Source organism: Diplotaxodon limnothrissa, linkage group LG18 (genome assembly GCF_057381915.1).
Source record: "Diplotaxodon limnothrissa isolate DT_005_m linkage group LG18, D_limnothrissa_male_GT1.1, whole genome shotgun sequence".
Classification (NCBI taxonomy): Eukaryota; Metazoa; Chordata; class Actinopteri; order Cichliformes; family Cichlidae; genus Diplotaxodon; species Diplotaxodon limnothrissa.
Genome location: NC_140613.1, coordinates 23492437 through 23512201, shown reverse-complemented (window position 1 = coordinate 23512201; position 19765 = coordinate 23492437). Strand labels below are relative to the sequence as shown.

Below are 19765 nucleotides of genomic sequence, written 5' to 3'. Positions count from 1 at the left end.
TCCCAAGTTGCGATTGACTGTAAAGAGTTGTGCATCTTTTACATCCCAGTAAATCTCCACGGTTTTACTCTGTTTGAGAGCTTGGAAGTTTTGTTGGATAGGCCTTGAATTCTTGAATTTGAGGCTTTCAGCTTTAAAAATTTGTTTTTTACGGTGAGATATAAACAAATGGTATTTGGTTTTCCATTATGTACTCTTTAACTAGTTTTTACTTTAAAAAAAAAAATTCTAATCCTGTTCTTGTTTTTGTTTTGTTTTTTGTTTTATTAGTAGTATTGTTTTACTCCCAAGAACTGTTTGGATTGGCAACTAAAAAAAATCAAACAAAGTGGTTAGAGAAGAGGAATTTGTTGATTGTTCCTCTTTTTGTGAAGGTTCACATCTATGTTTTGCAGTCAAGGGAGATTTAAATAAGGATTTCTCAAAGAATTTCAGCATATTGAACCTTGGATAAAGGTTATGTTGTGTGAATGAAAACGTAGACCTTTTTTCACTGTACTTTAGGGAGAAATGTGTGTATGTGCGTTTTATCACTAAATTTCTGATGCAATATACATTTTAATATGTTCTTAGTGTTGAATTGCTTTATTTTTCATTGTAGTATCCCATGACTTTTGTTGGGTCACCCTGTTAAACTTTTATAAATCAGGCACAGGTCTGAGCAGCAGCCCATTTTGCATCAAATGAAGCGTCAGAGTGAACTCCTTGTCTCTGATCGGCTTGTGCGTTCATGTGTATGACAAATTCACTGTAACAGCCCCCACCCTTCACATTTTTCACTTGTGTTTTTGTATTGGTGTGCCCCACCACCATCACCACTCAACCCCCTTGTCTCTACGTGGCAAACTGCCCTTTGTGAAATGCCTACCATGTGGGTATCTGGTGCAGACTGGTGTGACATTGTCTGTTATTCTCTTGTCTCAACAGTGCTTGAAATAAATGAATTTCCAGAGGACTGGAAAGTCCAAGACTACAAGACGTTGCACTTGTCATTTGTCCTCCTATAATAATATTTGCACATTTACAGTACTGTATCAAAAAAAATTATAGTTTTTCTTACTTCGTGCACCCTTTTCTTAATTATTTGCTTCCAAGGAGACAAACTTTCTTGTAATTCTTTAAGTGCTCTGGAGCAATAGTTCTCCATGATTTCTGAAGGTCTTTTCAAAGTTTTTGGGGGGGGGCGTTGGCTCCTTTTTTTAAAATCATTTTCAGTCCAGTCCTTGTACCCGACCATTTTAAAAGGAATTTTTTCTTTTTCCAATTTTAAAAAAAAAAAAGAAAAAGAAAAAAAAAGACCAGTGTTGTGTAGCTGAAAACTTTGAACATCTTAGCATGGTATGCAGCAGGTCCTTAAAACATTTGAGGAAACTGGACAGTGGGAGACAAAATAAGAAGCAGCAAATGGTAAAATGGTAAATGGCCTGTATTTATATAGCGCTTTACTAGTCCCTAAGGACCCCAAAGCGCTTTACATATCCAGTCATCCACCCATTCACGCACACATTCACACACTGGTGATGGCAAGCTACATTGTAGCCACAGCCACCCTGGGGTGCACTGACAGAGGCGAGGCTGCCGGACACTGGCGCCACCGGGCCCTCTGACCACCACCAGTAGGCAACGGGTGAAGTGTCTTGCCCAAGGACACAACGACCAAGACTGTCCAAGGCGGGGCTCGAACCGGCAACCTTCCGATTACAAGGCGAACTCCCAACTCTTGAGCCACGATCGCCCCGTGTAGTTAATCTACAAACTACAGCAGATGAACCTGAAAATCATGTCCTTAAAAATGGGGAAAAGATCCTCAAAGACCTGACACAGGACTCGGATACCTCTATCCCTTTTAGTTGATCCATCACTGTTCACTGAAACCTCATCAGAGGCTGTGTTAGAGATCAAAGTGATGGAATTATGAATGCAAAAAGGAGCCTCAGATTTTAATCAACCATTTGGAATGCATCTAATGAGCAACAGCTTCGTTTTCAAGCATGACAATGATCCCAAACATCCTGCCAATTACAGGTAGGAATCACCAGTATGCAACCAGCTGCCAGCGAGCTTGAATTGCGCTAATCTATAAAGACTCTTCACAGTCATGGCAGCATGTTGGCAATCTGCCTGTATTTATAAATTAGAAGTTTTTTGCAAGCCTCCAACAACCTTCATTTAGTGATTGCAGTCCGTCCAAGCCAGACAGCAACTTTTTTTTTTTTTTTTTTTGAACATTAACAGTTTTTAATCAAACAAGTGAAACTGCAGTAGGTCCAGTGTTTCAACGAGTGCTTTGTTTCTGCAGAGAGAGGCCGAGGCCTTGGTCCACTCAACGGCTCCACGTTCTGGTTTCCCCACACTTCTCTGACTTCTCCGTCACAGAGTCCTTTACCAAACAAACACATGATAGTATCCGTCTGTACTGTGTCCAGCCAGTGTCACATTTAAAGAAAGAAAAGAAGAAGAAAAAAAAAAGCATGACATTTCCACCGTGTGATGATACAAGAACCTTGCCGTCTCATCTTGATTGCCAAGGCTGACAGATACAACTCCAAACAGTCCTGTGAAAATCCAACCCCTGCTTTTTCCCCCTCCTCATCCTTTAAATACATCATCTCATACAGACAGCAAGGTTTTTTCCCCCCTCTTTTCTTCCAGGAATTTTCTTCCCCCCCAAATCAGCAGTGCTTTGGAATTTGATCTTTGGATGGTAATCTGTGTCCATCAGGGTTCACGCCTCTCTTTGTGTGCAGATAAAATTCGTCTCTGGACACATTTTTGTTGCTGGTTAAAGTTCATCGTTCAGGCAAGTTGATGATGGGTACCCACTGGTCCATGCAGCGGCTCTCTCTGCAGAATCTGCAGACAGCAACTCTTTGTGGAAAGGTTGCCTTCTTTAAGGTGAGATGAGCCCTCTTGTTCATAAAATTTCCAGAGTATTTTCATTTATTTAATATCAATATCTGGTGTTCCTGTATGCAAGATATTGCAATGCCATACTGTATATATTTTTCCTCCACCCCTACTGCCAATGCAAAGTGAAAGTATCCCTAGGAAGAAAAGCAAATCAGTCATGGATTGGTCTCCCCAGAGCCCGGACCTCAAAATCATCGAAGCAGTGTGGGATCATCTAGACAGCCAACATCCAAAGAAGAGCTCTGAATCCTGGAGAACTATTCCTAAAGACTACTTCAAGAACTTACAAGAAAGCAGCTCAAGAGAGTCAAGGCTGTGCTGAAGAATAATTTACATTTGATGATGATCAAGTATTTTACGCTAATTGACACAATTGACGCACATGGATTTAGCGCGTGGTTCACCGCTTTCTTTTTTTTCCACATGAACACATTTCTTTAGTTTAAATGCAGCTCAAAAAACACGATTTGGAGACTGTCTGCTTCAAATTTCCGTTTTGTTTTTTGTTTGTTTCTTTTTTTCGTCTCCGAGTCTATTCGGTGACCCCCTCACTGATGGTTCGGACGTTTCCGCTCACGTTCGTCACTTTCCGCGCACTCTTATATAGTTCCCACGCGCCCTCCTTCCCTGTACCGTGCTGAGCTGGAAAATGGCTGTGTGTTGGAGCAGGGAGTTATGAACGGGAAAAGAAAGAAAGAGCGAAAAGAAAGACGCGGAATTAAGAAGTGAACCAAAGGCTTGCTGGAAGTTTAGAGCTCACAGAGAAGCCGTCGTCTGCAGACAAGCCACCACTCGGAATCTTGTGTGCGACTTTTGCTCCGAACCCAAAAGTGCGAAGAGTCAAGAAATATCCGCGGTGAGTTTTTCCAAGTTATTGCACATTTCCAGTACGGCAGCCACTGTACTGGAAAATGGTGGAAGCGCTGCAAGTGTGCTCCACGCACGCAGCTTCACGTTGGTGACTTGTGTCCTACTTTTAAAGTTTAAAGGAGACCTACTTTTTTTGTCGCGCTCGTGTGCGTTTCTGTGCTCTTTGCGGTGAAATGTTAACTTTAATTCGCCCTCGCGCCGCACTGCTCGGTGCTCGCGCTCGCTGACGTACAAATGCCGAGCAAGTTTTTTTTAAGCTGCTTCAAAGTTTAAACCGTTTTCCCTGGCTTATTTGTTGACGTGAAAACGATTAAAAATGACTTGTCAAGTTTGCCAGCATTAGTGCTAAAATATTCTGTAATGTCAGTGTCTCATTAGTACTGTTTAGTTGTATTTTAACGCTACTAAAAAGACCCATTTGCAATATATTTGCAGTGTACTCCCTGTGTATACCATTGCTAGTATGTGTTACTAGTGTCTTTACCTTGGCTGCAGACTATGGGAGGCCTAAAGTAGCTGAAGGCCTGACTAGATGCGTCTCTTACATCCCTGGTTTAAGGATTTGGCATCCATCGAGGAGTTAATGGAAATTGTGCCACTTGCATAATGAGACAAGCCACTCAACTGTGCTGAGACCCCGCACCCCCCTGTCTTGTAATTATGAATCGAGCATTATGCAACCAAATGTCAGTCCTCCATTATATGCTTTATCGGTGTGATGCATGACTTGTGGCTTTCATTCTTCTCTCAAATGTCTTGAAATGCTCTGAGTGACTGGCAGGGCTGTTGTATTTAAATGCCCCCCCACATACACACACACACACACAATAAAAAGAGAGGAAATAGTGGTGCTTCTTGAAATGCCGAGTGACACCTCTCAGAGGGGGTGAAGAAAACCTAAACTAGCCTCAAGTTCCAGCAGAGGCACTAAAGCTGTGGTTATTTTTGTTTGATGTCGAAGTTAAACTGAAATGGTCCTGTTTGATCAAAACAGCAGCAGAGTTCGTCTTTAAGGACAGTTTAGTCATGTCTCACCTGGAAATACTGCACATTCTGTGCTTTGTGGGGTTGTGATTTTTTTCTAACTTCCCAGAGACAATCATGAGTCTACTTAAAGTCCTAATCGATTACCCTCCCAACCACGACACACTGGACACAAATCTTATTGGTCACTTGCAATTATCTGGGACTTGTCCTTTTCTTTTTCCTGCAATCCAGGAATAACTTGCATTATTAAAACGTTTTTATTGTATCAGATTAAACAGATTCCTTTTAGAATTTGATTAGATTTGTTGTCATAAATGTGATATAGATGTAGACTGCAGTATGCTACCTGCATATTACCAATTTTTGGTCAAATGTAGTTGGTTATGAAAGGGTTTGGGAGATTTTTTTTTTTTTCTTTGAGGAGTTGAGGAGGAGATAAAGGCACACATTATCTTGTTTGTGTCTGGTGTTTTCAAGTGATGCAGACTTTGCAGGTTTATCAGATTTGATTTCTTTGGTGAAGTGGAAATGTTTAAATCCATAATCTTGACCAGATGGATTGAAGTTATCGCTTCTGATAAATAGACCGAGTCCTCTTTAACTTTAGAGCCTTGCAGCATAGTTGACTTTCCTGAACAGTGCAGTCTTGGTGCTAAATAATCTAGCAGATGTTTCTATTTAGCAAAGTGAGCTTTTCGGCTTCATTTGCGACAGATAGAATTCAGGTGAACGAAACTGGAATCATAAAATTCGTAAGAACCAATTTTAGTCTGGAAAGTTAGTCTTTGCAGACTCCAGTGTTTTTGGCCCGTCCTATCTGCCTGTGGCGCAGCAGATTTTTCAGATCCATGTGGACAGATGGCCTGCGGCCAGACTGCATGCATGGTGGTTCTGTAGTCAGTACTTCCCCAGCAGCCCGGGAAGTACCAAAACATGCATACACAAATACACTGTTTGTGCCCACATAAATGTCTGAACTTTTGGTTGCATTGTTGTGATTATGAAAGTTTTAAAGAGAAGAAATGATAGTAATGCTTATGAATAAAAAAAAATCCCAGAACTTTGTCTGTGGAACAGGGAGTGATCTGTAATGTGACGTGTTAATCTTTTGTTTTGTTTGTTTTAAGCTTGGGGTGCATTCCTAAAATCCTAAACTCCTCAGCTGTTTTTAAAAAATAATTATTTGGTAGACAGGTTTCTCTTGCCACTTTCAGATGCAGTAGTAACTACTTTCTTTCTGGCCTACATGGATGTAATCAGTGTTTCCTTATTTTGGTGACATGGAGATGTGAGGGATCTTGCCAGTTAGCAACTGTTTGTTCACGCACAATCTCTCTAGTAGTTTTAGATGTGTTGTTAATTTTTGAGGAGCTTTTATTGCACTGCTCATTAAATTTCCTTTTTGTTTTCATTCTCTCAAGAAGATTAATACTGCAAAAAATCATAATCAGCAACATGGTGTTATACATCTGGTGTAACAGCTTAAAATGTCACACTGCACCACTGCTTGAGGGGGACTAAACCAGCTAAGGGACATGGACATGTGCACAAATGTTCAAAAAGATGGACCTTCTCAAAGTTAAGCTTCTTGAATGTAATAAACTTTCTCAGACATGACCACTGAGCTGTTCAGGTGAAAGTAGTAAGCTAAAAATGGCATATGGCAATGTTAGCCTCTTGGGTCTGTTATTTACCACAACTAAAATAACCTGATTACCTATTACATATATTTATTTACTGTGTTAAATAAAAAAGTTCTTAATCATCATGAAATCATAATTTTTCTTCGCTATGACTGAAGTGATCAAAATTTGCATTTTGAGTGTAAAGAAGCTCCCCAGCATCTAGATCTACATAGAAACTAATCTACCAGTTACAAACAGTGTAATTACTAATGATCTAACAATTATTACATATATTTAAATCACCATCATGGATCGGTCCTAAGGGAAAATTGGCTACAGTGATACTCTACATGAACATTTCTATTTTAAATGTCATCCTCGAAATCACTTTCTCTTAATTGGCAAATTAGTCATCATGAACATCAAGTTTGTTTACTTTTGTTAAAACTGATGACCAAACCCAAAACAATGATAATAACATGAAAAAGATAAATATTTGTTCACATTTGAGTTTTGGCACATGCCTCTGCACTTGTATATAAACATTAGAAAAATTAGAAAAACAACCAGTAAATAAATAAAAGATTACATCTGTTTAAAATCCACTGATTCGGTTACACAAACCGATTTTACAAGTAATGATGATGTAAGATGTGTGGCATTTTGATCCTCGAGCAGTGTCAGTGATGCCTTTAATAGCTTATTTGGCATTTTATATACGCATGCTGGTGCAACAAACAGGTCAGCACTGTGCTGGCTGACTAAACACATCATTTATTTTCTTTAGAAAGCAGACTTCAGTTTGTAGGTCTCGATTTAATCACACCAATAATAAATGCAATATATAAAATGTCAGTTACCAAAAAAAAAACCCACACAGTGAAAGACTAATAAATTATTAGTGACATGTTTTTAATAAGTATTTTATTTTATATTATTTATTGTATTTTTTTTAACTGTATCCCTCTCCCTGTGAACTCAGAAAAACAAACATCATCTCCTTTCATCCCATTGCACAGCTTCACTGTGACTCATGGAGTTTTCTCCAATCACACTTAGTCTGGAGTTTTTCCATGTTTTCTTTTACATCTTTCTCCCAGGGTAGCTGCACTTGATTTAAATCATCACTTCAATAAATATTACAAACAGTCATCACAGTTGCAAAGATGAAAAAAGTCAAAGGTGCTGGAAAAGGTGGAGTTGTTTAGGTCAGATGTTTTATCACTGCCTAGATACATTTTCTAATATTAGAACATTTCCTTGATTTGCCCGGTTTCTCTGGTGACTGGGGAGCACATGGCCAGAGCAGCAGCCAATCAGAGGCTGGGATTAGCTTTCCCTCTCTCTAGCAACAGTGAGTTACTCGCTGCCTATTCATTAATTATTTTCCTGTGGTCTTCCTCAGCCGTTTGGACTCTGCTGATAGCAAACTGCTCCGTCTCTCACTCTCTTTTCTCGCTGCTTTTTGCCGCTGTCTGCTCAGACTGAACGCAGAGTCTTAAAAAAAACGAATGGGTCCACAGACACTGAGCTTTCCAGCTGCTGTGCTGAACTGTGAGCTACTACAACACTGCCAGAGTAGGACAGGAACAGAGATGACTCCTCTCTCACCTTGTGCGACTGTTTCTTCTCTGGAACTAAATACTAAAAGAGGACTGGTGAATAAGAGCGCTCTGCCTTTTCCTCTGCCTCCTTTTCTTCTTGTTTTTGCTGCTTTACTGCAGCCGGACTCGGACTATAAAGAACTAAATTATTACAGCAACTGGAAAAACGGCTTGACTTTTTCGCTGGCTGAGGATCGGGAGGGGGGGTCAGTTGGAGGCAGGACTCTGTGTGTTTGGGGGGGAGTGGAGAGCAGGTGGAGAGAAGAGGGAGGGAGTTTAGGGTTGGGGGTGGGGGTGGGGGGGTAATGGTGGTGTGAGGATTGCGGGCTGTGGTTGGGTATGCCAGTGCCACGTGTCTAGCCTGGCACCTCTTGCTTCTCGACTCGAAGGATGTTGGACCGAGAGTCTGGCTGAGCCTGTCCGGCTTCCCTCTGAACCTAAAGTGGGGTGAGTTTTGCACTGTGCAGCGTTCTGTTATCACAGTAACTCTTGAACCTTTTTTATTAAAGACAACGTCCTTATTCACAAAGCTTTGCAGTGAATGTGCGTTCGCTTTCGGAATGTCGAGGGGGGTGGAGAGGATAATCTAGACTAAGGTTCAAAAGCATGCACTTTGGCATTCACGGCTGCAAACTGGACGTTTCGGTGAATTTTTTATGCTTTTACTCAACTGTATTTAAGCGTCTGCAGTACATTATTCAAAATACTGTCCATTTATGGACATTTATGAAACGCTGGTACAGCGTCGGGCCTCGCAAACCAGGCCTGTGGTTATTGAGATTTGGACGTTTTGGAAAATTGCCCCAAATGCCTTGTTACTGCCATACCACGATGAAACTTCTATCAGTCATTGTGCCACTTTCACCTTCACTCTCCACCTGCTTCTTTTCCTCTTTGACATCACGTCCAGGGAGGTTAGTAGGACCATTGTCCTTGATTGGTCCACAGACCACAGATGTCGTACTTAATCTGGAAACCATAATCTCTCTTTCTCGCCCACCCCGTCTCATTTCCCAGCATAGTTGCAGTTTAGCATTTAGCATTTTTAAATTTCAGCCGCTCGAAACTCGGCCAAAATTGCCCATTAATTTTTCCACGATTTACTGTGGATTTTATAATCAAGTGTTTCCAACATGTACTCCCAAAAAATGTAGATTTTTAATTTTTGGTCGATTGACCGACAGATTTCATTTATTTACTTTAGTCAAACCTTTAATACTGATAATATTTAGCATTTTCAGACTGTTGTGTCGCTTTTATAGGATATATATTGCGCACTTGCGCTTGGCATTTAATTGGGCCTTGCAATCGGCTTTATCAGAGGACGTTCGTTACATTTCCATGGACTGACCTTTTTGCTATATGTGGAAGCTATGAGATAAGTGACTTCAAGGGGTGTAATATGAATGGTGATGGTTCACTGTGGTTTCTCAGTTGGCTGTCCATTCAACGTTCCCATCTGAAGCAGGCTTGGTACAGTAAATTTGACAGAAGTCAAAATATTTCTTAGGCAACACAGAGCTACCTTTTTTCTCTCTGATGGAGAGTGAACTGTTGCAGAGGGTTCTGCACGCCTTAGAAAATTCTGGTCGCCCTACAGTCGAGGTGCAGTCCTTATTTTCCTTTGCATGCCAGTTCAGCTAAAACCCCTTTTTTGCGGTTCTGTTAATCGTACGTGCTGTTGTGTGAGTTGAAGAGACGTTCATTTCACAGGAAAACTTATTGTTCCTGTGGAAACTGTGACGAGTCAGTTAAGGCTTTGAGTGTGTGAATGTAGAGTGGAGGGAATGGAGGCTCCTGTCCAGGGACCCAGTCTGCTGTTGGTTATGACGCAGCAGCATCATCCGAGCTCTCTGTCCTAACCGAAGACTGCACAAATGCATGGAGCTGTCGCAGTTCGCCATTTTCATGCGCCGCTTTAGGCTTCGTTTCACATAGATATAAGTCGCGTTAATTATTGCCATTTATCGAATAGATTTGACCTTTAATCCTTTTTTTTTAAATTGTTTTTTTAAAATAGTTTCATTTACTTTAATTTTTTCGACTAAATTTTAAGTCTTTTTCCAAATTTTTTTCTTAATTTATGCACTTTTTATTTCCTACAGGTCGGTCATTATTCCTGCCCCAAACATGTGGGATATCTGAAAGAGCCAGAGAGGATTAGAGACCTTCCCACCCTGGCACTCGTCCGCCAATCGGGCCACTTGATTTAACCGCGGAGAGCCAACGACACGGGTCCTGTCACTGGGAAAACCCTTTTCCAGGCTGTTCCAGTAGCACCCAGCCAGCAGGTTTTTGCTGCTTGAAAAAGCATGTTGCCAACGATCTCCCTCTGTTCCATCATCTGGCTCAACCGGGGTATCAAGCTGAGGAAAGTGCACCAGTCCACCAACACCGGTCAGGTGTAAAGCCGCTGCCACTGCAGACACAAAAGCAGCAGAGCTCCTCGTTATTAACTTTTAAAAATGCTGCTGAGCTTCGGCTGACTTCCCCTCCTTTCATCCCCCCCGACCCTCTAAGCCACTGTACCAACACCAGACTCGAGTAACTCAGCCACAATTTTGGTTTCAGAGGTGGATTTCTGTCTAGCCTAACCCTGTTGTTACAGCGGGACTCAGGCCGATCCTAAATCCTCGAAGCGGTGGCCATTTTACTTTTTGCCTCTGTCACAAAATGGCGGTGGAAGGTTTCCAGTACCGTGCCCTCTACACGTTCACCAAGGACCAGGACGAGGACTTGGATCTGCAGCCTGGAGACCTTCTTACAGTCAGCAAGGCCTCTCTGATGTCCATGGAGAACTACCAGGAGGGCTGCGTGGAGCACCCCGAGCGTCTGGGCTGGCTCCTCGGGTACAACGAGCGCACTAAGCAGAGAGGCGACTTCCCAGGGACGTATGTTGAGTATGTGGGCCCCATCAAGATGGCACTCCCATCGAGTCAGCCAAGGTCCCAGCGACCCCTGCCTGCAGCTCCCAAACCAGAGTCAACTCAAGGTAGGGGGCACTATTTAGATCATTTTCTTTTTTTCTGCTTTTTTGTTTGTTTTTAGCAGCCAGTGGTGAGACGCTCACGGCACATCACTACTGTAAACTAAAGGTGGCCTTTAAAGTAAAAAAGATAACATAATAACAATGAGAAAAGAGTGAGATATCATTAAATTTTACTTTGTGGCATTTTTAAAATATCAGAATAATTTAACTTGCACATATGGGGATGTGAGCGACTAGTCGGGTAGGCATTTAATCATTACGTGCCAGACATGCTAGCTGACTAAATAAATTATTCTTATTTTATTAGTGTACAGCAGCCACTGTTTCAAAGATGTTACAATGCTGCTGACCTCCACCCTGACAGTTATTGCTGCATCCTGCACGCTCTCTGAATAGAAGCTGTGAACGAGTAAAGGTGGAATGACCCTAACGAGCGCTGTTCTGCTGTAGTTTGATGTAAAAACGAGTGGCTGTATGTTGGGCGCACAATTTGGCGACATTTAAAATATGATTTAATTAACGAGGAAATGATAAATGGTTTCATTAAGCTCCTATATAGAATTTTTTGGGCCTGAATTTAAATGAGTCCATTTAAAGTAGTTTTAAGTGTTTTGCTGAGGGTTTTCTGCCTCTTAGTCAGCTAGTCTCATTTTTTCTTGTTTAAATGTCTAGACAATTAGTTAGTTGGTGTTAGTTTGTTAGTTGGCCTTGAATGTGCAGAAAATATTGATGCAGAAATTTGCTAAATAATAGTTTGTTTATTTTGCTCCCTTTTACCTTTTAAGATATGTTTGGTAATTTTGAGCTGCATTTGTTTTTTGAGGTGGGGAGCTTTTTGGTCTTTGTTTGATAAGACAGCGGGGAGAAGACAGGAAAACTGGGACAAAGACCAGGGGGAGACACACAAACATGGTGCTCCTTCATTAGCCTCACAGTGTAGAGATTTCTTGATTTTTATTTTTTTGGGGGGGATTTTTTTCCTCAAGTTTTAAAAGAAAAACACAACTTCTCGCATGCCCAGCTGTTAGCAGCAGCTAGTTTGGTGTACTTGATGTTTTCATAAGGCTCTCACATTTGGCAGTGACCGCCAGTTGACCCTTTAAGCTATACTAAGTAAGCTTTACCTCTTTGTAAGCGTAGCCAACTTAAGTCTGCATTGAATAATAAAGTGCTAATCCGTCGACTGACAAGACTCTATCAGACTCTACTGGTCTGGTATTGATTGTATCGGTCTTTGCGGCTCTTGACGCAGGAAAACTTGTCTCTGCAGTGCACAAAAATGCATGCCTGTGACCCCTCCGAGTGTAATCAAGAATCACAATGGCTGGAGGGCCTGTTGATGCTGTTTTCAATTGGACGTGCCTGGGTTAAGGATACTGGCTCTTTTGACAAACTGACATTTTTATAGGTGTGTTTTTAGTTTGTACAAATGAGGAGTTATTCAACAGTAAAAGGAATACAACAGCCTTTTTTTACTCAGGGATAATGCTCTGCTCTGTCACACTCTTCACTCCCATGGCTTTTATTAAAATACGGACATTTATTAATAATGCTAAGAATCTGCTCTGAGCTGCAGCAGCTTCCAAGTCAAACATTGACTTGGCATGCACTGGTCTACCTTAGCAAGCTCAAGTTCAAGTAAAACTTTGATTTGTGACCAAAGTTCTTCCACACTCCCAAGATTTCCATCAATTTCTTCTAATTTGCACTTCATTGCTTTTGGATTCAGCTGGTTAATTTATTGCTTCCTTGTTCTCCACATAAAACCACACATTCCTCTCCTTATAATTCCTTTTTGCTTTTTTTTTTTTTTTTTTTTTTTTTTTTAAATGACAGATGTGCTAGTACCACTCTGAGCATGTAGGCTGTGAACTCTGAATTACCTCTGGTGTATCCAATTGGCTGATCATGGTGTATGGCCAAATACACGGGGGCCTCATTCAACTAGTGTCATTTTTATTTCTCATTTACCATTTTTAGTATCATAGCTGTAGCACAAATGTCTGCAGAATTATCAAATTAGCTTTTTTCATGCCGATACTTAAATAAAGGCTGAGTGAAGGACATGAATTAGGGAATAAGCAGGGGGTTTTCTCCAGCAGAAGCAGGTAAGGACATACTGTAAGTATCCCCGTGCTTTGACCGACAGTGAGACAAACCAGTTGGGCAGCTGGCGCTTGTGTCTGTGATTTGGAAAGACAGGGGCAGAAGAAGCAAGTGAAATAGGGGAAGAGAAAGGGGGGAGGTGTGGGCGAGAGGGAGGCAGGGCAGTGGCTCAAGGAGGGGTACTTTGGCTCAGCACCAAAAGTGCATTGTACATTAGAAATGGTCAAACTTTTACAAATATCATCTTCATTTCCTTGAAAGAACAGAGGCCCTAGACTTGCTGTGAATAGAGCTATTGTTGCTGTGGCACCATTTGCTATTCACAGAGATGGTAACATTACCAGTACCAGGCCTGGTGCTTAGGGGAGTTGACTACTTTACAGGCTTGAATGCAACTAAGAACAATTCAGCCTCACTAAAAGCTGTTAAACTATAATTTATTTGTGTAGAGCACAACAAGAGAGGTCATAGCTCAAGTGAAAATTATTATATGCGATACACTCACCTCTTCTCTGTAATCCCTACTTTTACAGCTGTTTACTTACTATAGTGGCTAGCTAGTCATTTTTGAGCATAATTTTAGACTCTAAAACAGGGGTGTCAAACATAAGGCCCGGGGCCAGAATCGCCACAGCAAAGACTCCAGTCCAGCTCACTGGATGTTTTTGGAAAATTTTAACAAGGGCATAAATTAATGGACTTTAAATTATATTTTGTATTGTATTGTAGCTTTATTTCAGACATATACAGAAAAAAAAACAATATATACACAAGTACACATACTTGCATTTACAAATACGAATATATATGTAAATACACACATGTATGTGCTCAGATAAAACATAAAAATAAAATAAAACAAAGTCTAAATGACATGAAATGACAATTATTAGGTCTGAAATGGAGTAGGAAGAAGTATAACATACTTATTAATCCCTACCCCATGCTCAACATTCTATTGAATCCCACTATTCCCATCATCACTTACCCCACACAATAAACAAGGAGAACATGTATAAACATAGCTACAGTGATAGATATAATTTAGATACAATTTAGCATAGTTATATATACAATGGATCATCAACTTTATCAGTTTCATATTCTTCCAAAAGCGGTTTTCGAAACGTCTTTATAACCTGACTAATGCCTGAACATTGCTGTAGGTCCACAGTAAAACTGAAACAATTTTACTGTTCCACAGGTGGAATAAATAGTAACACAAAAGGTTTTAACCTTTGTCCGTGCTTTAAGAGTCTTCAGATTTAATTTTCCCCTCAATTCATAGTCCCCTTCTCTGTCAAAAAACATCGTATGTAAATTTCCTGGTAACATATTGTATCTGATTTGTACATAATTTTTGCAGTTTTATATTTTATAAGATCCATAAACTTCAGAATTTTTAATTTCAAGAACATGATGTTAGTATGGTCTCTAAATCCTGCTTTAGTAATCATCCTGATTGCTTTTTTCTGAATTTTACATAGTGGTTGAAGTGAAGTTTTGTATGTATTTCCCCAGATTTCCACACAGTATTCCAAATATGGCAATATAAGTGAACAGTAAAGTACCCGGAGTGATTTGGAAGGCAACAAATGTTTAACTTTACTCAGTACAGAGATGCTTCTTGACAGTTTAGCTTGTATATGCTTTATGTTTTCATAAGTTTTCCAACTTATCCTACTGATAAAGACCTTCCCCACGGTCATTCATACTACATCAAAGGAATTAAATAATAGGTAAGCAAATAATTTAGTGAAAAAACAGGAACTTGTATCTATCTAGTATAGAATGCATGTTTCCACAATGTATCCACACTAAAATAAATATGATTTTTTTTGAACGGGCAATTTCTGTGAATTAACAAAAGCTTTCTGCTTTATAAATAAAGGGCAGTCTTAGCAATTTTACACATTTATTTCTTACAAATTAATCCCAAAGATTCATGCTGTTGATGTCTTTCATTTACTACATCATCATTTGTTTATGGTGTAGAAAACCTGAGATGTGCTGTTGTAATTGCTCTATTTCCTGTATTATAAACGGGATTAAATATGCAGTTAGACTATGTTACAGTGACAGAAAGGAGATTTTTCACTGGTCTGACTCACTTAAGATCAAATTGGCCTGTATGTGATCCACAATATAAAATGAGTTTGGCTTCCCTGCTCTAGAAGCTTTTTATGCATTTATTTTTTAGGACTAAGTCTGTAATATGTCTCCCTTGCTCTCCTCATGTGTGTACAAAGTGGTTCATTTACACGTGTATGGTATTTTTGTGTTTGGTTTTATTCAGATATTTGGATTTAATTAATTTGAACACTGCACACAGCAGCTGGAGAGGAAATGTTTCAGCCTCATGCAAAAGCTTGTAAAATTCTCAGAACCCAAGTGTATTTTTTTTTTTAAATCAGAAGTCCTCCTGTTAACCATTATTTTCATCTCCATCTGGTGAAAGAAACCAGATTACGCATTTGCATTCGAGAAATTGGGTTACCGTAGAATGTCGACAACAACTTGGCTTAAGTACATGCAAAAACTGCGTCATTGTTTTTCAGCAGTAGCGAGTGAAATGCAAAACGGAGATTTCTTGCTGGCTAAAATATGCAAACAGTTTTTCTGCTTTTTAAAGTGACATTGCGAGGGTAGGCTTGGCAGATGGTGTCATATAGAGTGCAAGCATTTTGTACCCAAAAAGAAACAGGGGGACTTCGATAGACTAACTGACTCACACTCCAGATGTGCTGCTCTTTTGTTGTTGAGTTTATAGAAATTAAATGTAAACAGAGAAAAAATGAACTCATGATATTTCTCAACCTGCGACGGTAACGAGTCTGAAAAAAGGTTTTTTTTCCGCCTCTTTGCCTTCCTTCTCTCCTCTCTCTGGCCTCACTTTAACTGCCTGCTGAAGTGAACCATGGCTTGGCATTTTTGCAAACTCCTCCCTTGTTCTCCTACTCGCACCCCCACCCTTCTCTCCTCCCTCGTCCTCCTTCCATTTCTGCAGCCCTGATTCACATACTCGTCTGACAGTGTCTCTGGGCGGCTATAAACCATGTTCACGAAGCCAGTTCTCTGAAAGAAGAGGCCTCTCCTCCTCGCTTTCTCTGCGCCTTACCAGGAAAACACTTTCAAAGAACCCACACGAGAAGGGTGGGAGGGAGGTTGAGACAGTAGAAAAAGACAATGGGAAAGTTATGGAGAGGCTGGAAAGGGAGGGAGGCACGGGTCATAGGGTAAGCAAAGGCCACCCTATCCAACTGCAGATACAGAAAACCAGCTGTACTTTCTTTTCTTTGCCGATCGTTGTGGCATTCTGCAGCTAGAGAAAATGTTACTGCCGTACAGGAGAACTTATTTAGGTGCGAAATTGTGTTACTGACGATTATTTATTTTATCTTATCTCATTTTAATTTTCTTTACTTATGCTTTTAGCATGTACAGCACTTTGTGAACTCTGGTTTTATGTTAAAGTGCTTTATAAATAAAGGTGGTATGGTATGGTAAAAGCTTCAGTAAATCAAATGTTAATTTATGTATTTTGTAGCATGTATTGATTGACCTTGTTGACTAGTGAAAGCACAGGAAGATAATAAAGTCGTTCAAATTGTGGCAATGTGTTTGTAAATGACTAAAAGAAGTCACTCAAGATGCTGTGGGGAAAATAAAAAACGTGAAAGGATAAAGAAAAGCTGGCGAGCTGTGCCCACTCCACATCGATGGTGGCTGCAAATGGATTGACATAGAAAGTTAAAAAATTTGTGTGCATTTGTAGTCTATTCTGGCAGTTTTTTAAAATGTGTTAATAATGATAAATGATTTTGTATCATTGATCTGTTTAATTGTATCTTTATGAATTAACAGCCATATAATAATAAATGAGCTTACTAAAGCATTAAATATAATTTTCAGTTTTAGAAACTGTAGCAGTGTGCACTTACAATAAAATTTGACGTAACCCGATGATAGTGTCTCTTTTCTCTTAGTACTCTGTTTGAGGTAGTCTCAGAGTACAAACTTCCAGCTGCCCTTTTGCTTGCTCAGCATGCATTGTAAATATTGCACAGTCATGCTCATTTATTTGTGAAAAACCAAAATTGTGATTGAGATTGAAAATTTTAATAATTGTGCATGCCTATCTGTGCTGTTGCAGTACACCTGTAAAGGTTATAATCAGCTCGGTAACAAATCTAACTGGCGTTAGCTGATAACTTAGAATGCCATCATCCAAATATGGTAACGTCTAGCTCCAAATAAACAGTGTGATCCTAACATTGAAGCTACAATGCATCACACCCAGGATTGAGTGGTGAGAAGGTGGCTGTGTTCATCTTTTATGCTATGTTTATGTTGCATGAATCAACTCCCAGTGAGCCTACTCTTACGGGTATCACAGAATAATAATAATAATAATAATAATAATGGATACTTTATTGATCCCCATGGGGAAATTACTTGTTTTTCTCTGCATTTGACCCATTCACTCAGTGAAGCAGTGGGCAGCCCACTAAGCAGGCGCCCGGGGAGCAGTGTGTAGGGACGGTACCTTGCTCAGGGGTACCTCAGGGTAGCCGTTAAGTGGATTCGAACCGCCGACCTTCCGATCATGGGGCGACCACTTTACCTACTGAGCTATCCCTGCCCCTTTAGAAAGTGTCTTTAGTGCCATTTGTCGTTCTTCCCAGTAATGCCTGGAGGCCAGTAAAACCAGACTGAGCACTGAGAGCAGATCACCTCCATTTGTTGAGTTTTCAGGGGCTCACTACTACACGTGTAGCTTTGAAATATGTTGTGACAGGAGTGGATGGTGTGCCCAGTCATGATGCATTGCCTGTCAACATAGTTGGAGTGCAGTGAAGACATGTAGCGGTGAAACACGACCAGCAACTTACAGTGTTACCCACCATCTGTGAGCCAGACACCAACTGGCCCTGTCACCACTGCACATAATACACGCATTCATGGTATCACTTGCCATGGTTCAAAATGCGAGCAAAAATCTATCCCAAAGTTGTTGTTTTTTGTTTTTTTTTTCCATTTTAGCCTCAAATATTAAGTGCATTTGGAGGGCAATCAAACCTTTTTATAGGAATGGAAACACTTAAGTTAGGCTTCGATACCGACCAAAGGCCAGTGTTTATCTGGGGTTTGACATTTACTAATGTTGGGAAACTCAGACGGGCAGAGTTAGTGTTTCGATGGCTAATTGAAACCAGCAGTTTTACTTTATTGAAACCAATAAGCAAGGATGAAGCAGTTCAGCCTTTTCTACTTGTCGGTTGATAGCGATAGTAGGTGTAGTTGCGAGAGAGCTGGAGACACCGCTAGGCAGAGTTTCCACGTTTAAGCCGACATGGTGGCACAGAGCGCGAAAGAAACAGCGAGGAAGGGGGAAAAAAAACAAGAAAGGAAATAGTCGAATAAAAACTTAAATTAAAGAGGCCTAAAGGGGGTTAAAACAAAAAGGAGCAAGAGAAAAAAAATCCACTAACAGGAGAGCAAATGAGAGAGAGCGAGTGAGACTAAGAGACATGGAGGAGCAGGAGAGAGAGCAAGGAATGTGCTGACGCGGCGTTTCTTGTCTGAACTCCCCAAATTAATAATCAGCAGTGGTTTAGCCGAGCCGTGCCAGGAACAGGAGCCTACTGCCAAGCCCCGGCCAGGCCAGGCCCTCCCTGCTCCCAGACCCCCCTCCACTACCCCTCCTTAAAAAAAGAAAGAAAGAGAAGGGGGAGGAAAAAAAGAGAGACCCAGCTCACAGGCCTGTTCTGGGGCCGAATAAGAGGTGCTGCCTGCCTGTTCTAGCTGGGCCGAGCCTGGCACACTGCCACAGGGCTTTTGCTTGTTCAGGAGTTTTGATTAAATCCTTTATTGTGCTACACTCACGCAAAGAGCTAAGGCGAAACACTGAGCAGGACAGAGTGAAGGGGAGGAGAGAGAACGAGAGCGGAGAAAAGAAAAGGGAGTAAAAAGAGGGGGAGGGAGGGAAATGGGATCTCCCTTTTTTTTTTCTTTTTTTTTTTTTCTCCCTCTAGCTTTCTCCTTTCCTCTTTCTCTCCAACTGAAAAGATGTTTGATTTAGTCTGTGGGGAATTGTTAAGTAGATAAAGTTTTTTTTCTTTTCTCGATGCCTCTTTTTTTTCTGGTGACCTTTTTTACTTTCACTCCTGCATGAAATCCCCTTTCTTCCTTTAGTACAGTCAGTAAATTGTTCTGCAGTTATTGTCATATCCCATCATTCAGATTTGAGGAGGACAATATGTCCCAGCCTTTGACATTTCTGTCCATTAATTATTTATAAGAAGTGTTTTGTTTTGTTTAATAAATACTGTGCAAACAAATGCAAAATAAATAAATCCCACGGGGCTTTTGAAAATGGCTGAGCTTGTGAAATAAATATCCATTATGTTTTATTGTGTTCCTCATAAGTTTTGTACATATTATGAACATATTTCGTGCTCTGCTTCTCTAAGTGCTCGTACTTAACAGCGGGGTTTGTCAATGTAGCAGTGTGACTGAGATTTGTGCTGTTGTTTCAGCTGTTCCTGTGCCAGACCTGAGCGAGCAGTTCACACCACCAGAGACGGCTCCCCCGGCCCTCGTCGGCCTCATACAAGCCATAGAAAAGAGAGGTATATTCATACAAACCAGCCAAGATATTCATCTGTTGTCTG

The 19765-nt window shown here is 40.6% G+C and overlaps 1 protein-coding gene across 2 annotated transcripts in view; it reads left to right on the top strand.

Moving 5' to 3' along the window:
* The first annotated feature begins 3479 nt into the window (after positions 1 to 3479).
* Positions 3480 to 19765, top strand: part of pik3r2 (phosphoinositide-3-kinase, regulatory subunit 2 (beta)) — a 31725-nt gene continuing 15439 nt past the window's right edge. The window contains exons 1-3 of one of the 2 annotated variants that reach the window (XM_085378513.1): positions 3480 to 3766; positions 10102 to 10988; positions 19631 to 19723. In XM_085378513.1, coding sequence (XP_085234639.1) covers positions 10670 to 10988; positions 19631 to 19723 — 412 coding nt within the window. In that variant the 5' untranslated portion in view covers positions 3480 to 3766; positions 10102 to 10669. Of the gene's footprint in view, positions 3767 to 8319; positions 8444 to 10101; positions 10989 to 19630; positions 19724 to 19765 lie in introns of those variants that run through there. The other variant, XM_085378514.1, reaches the window with a different exon arrangement.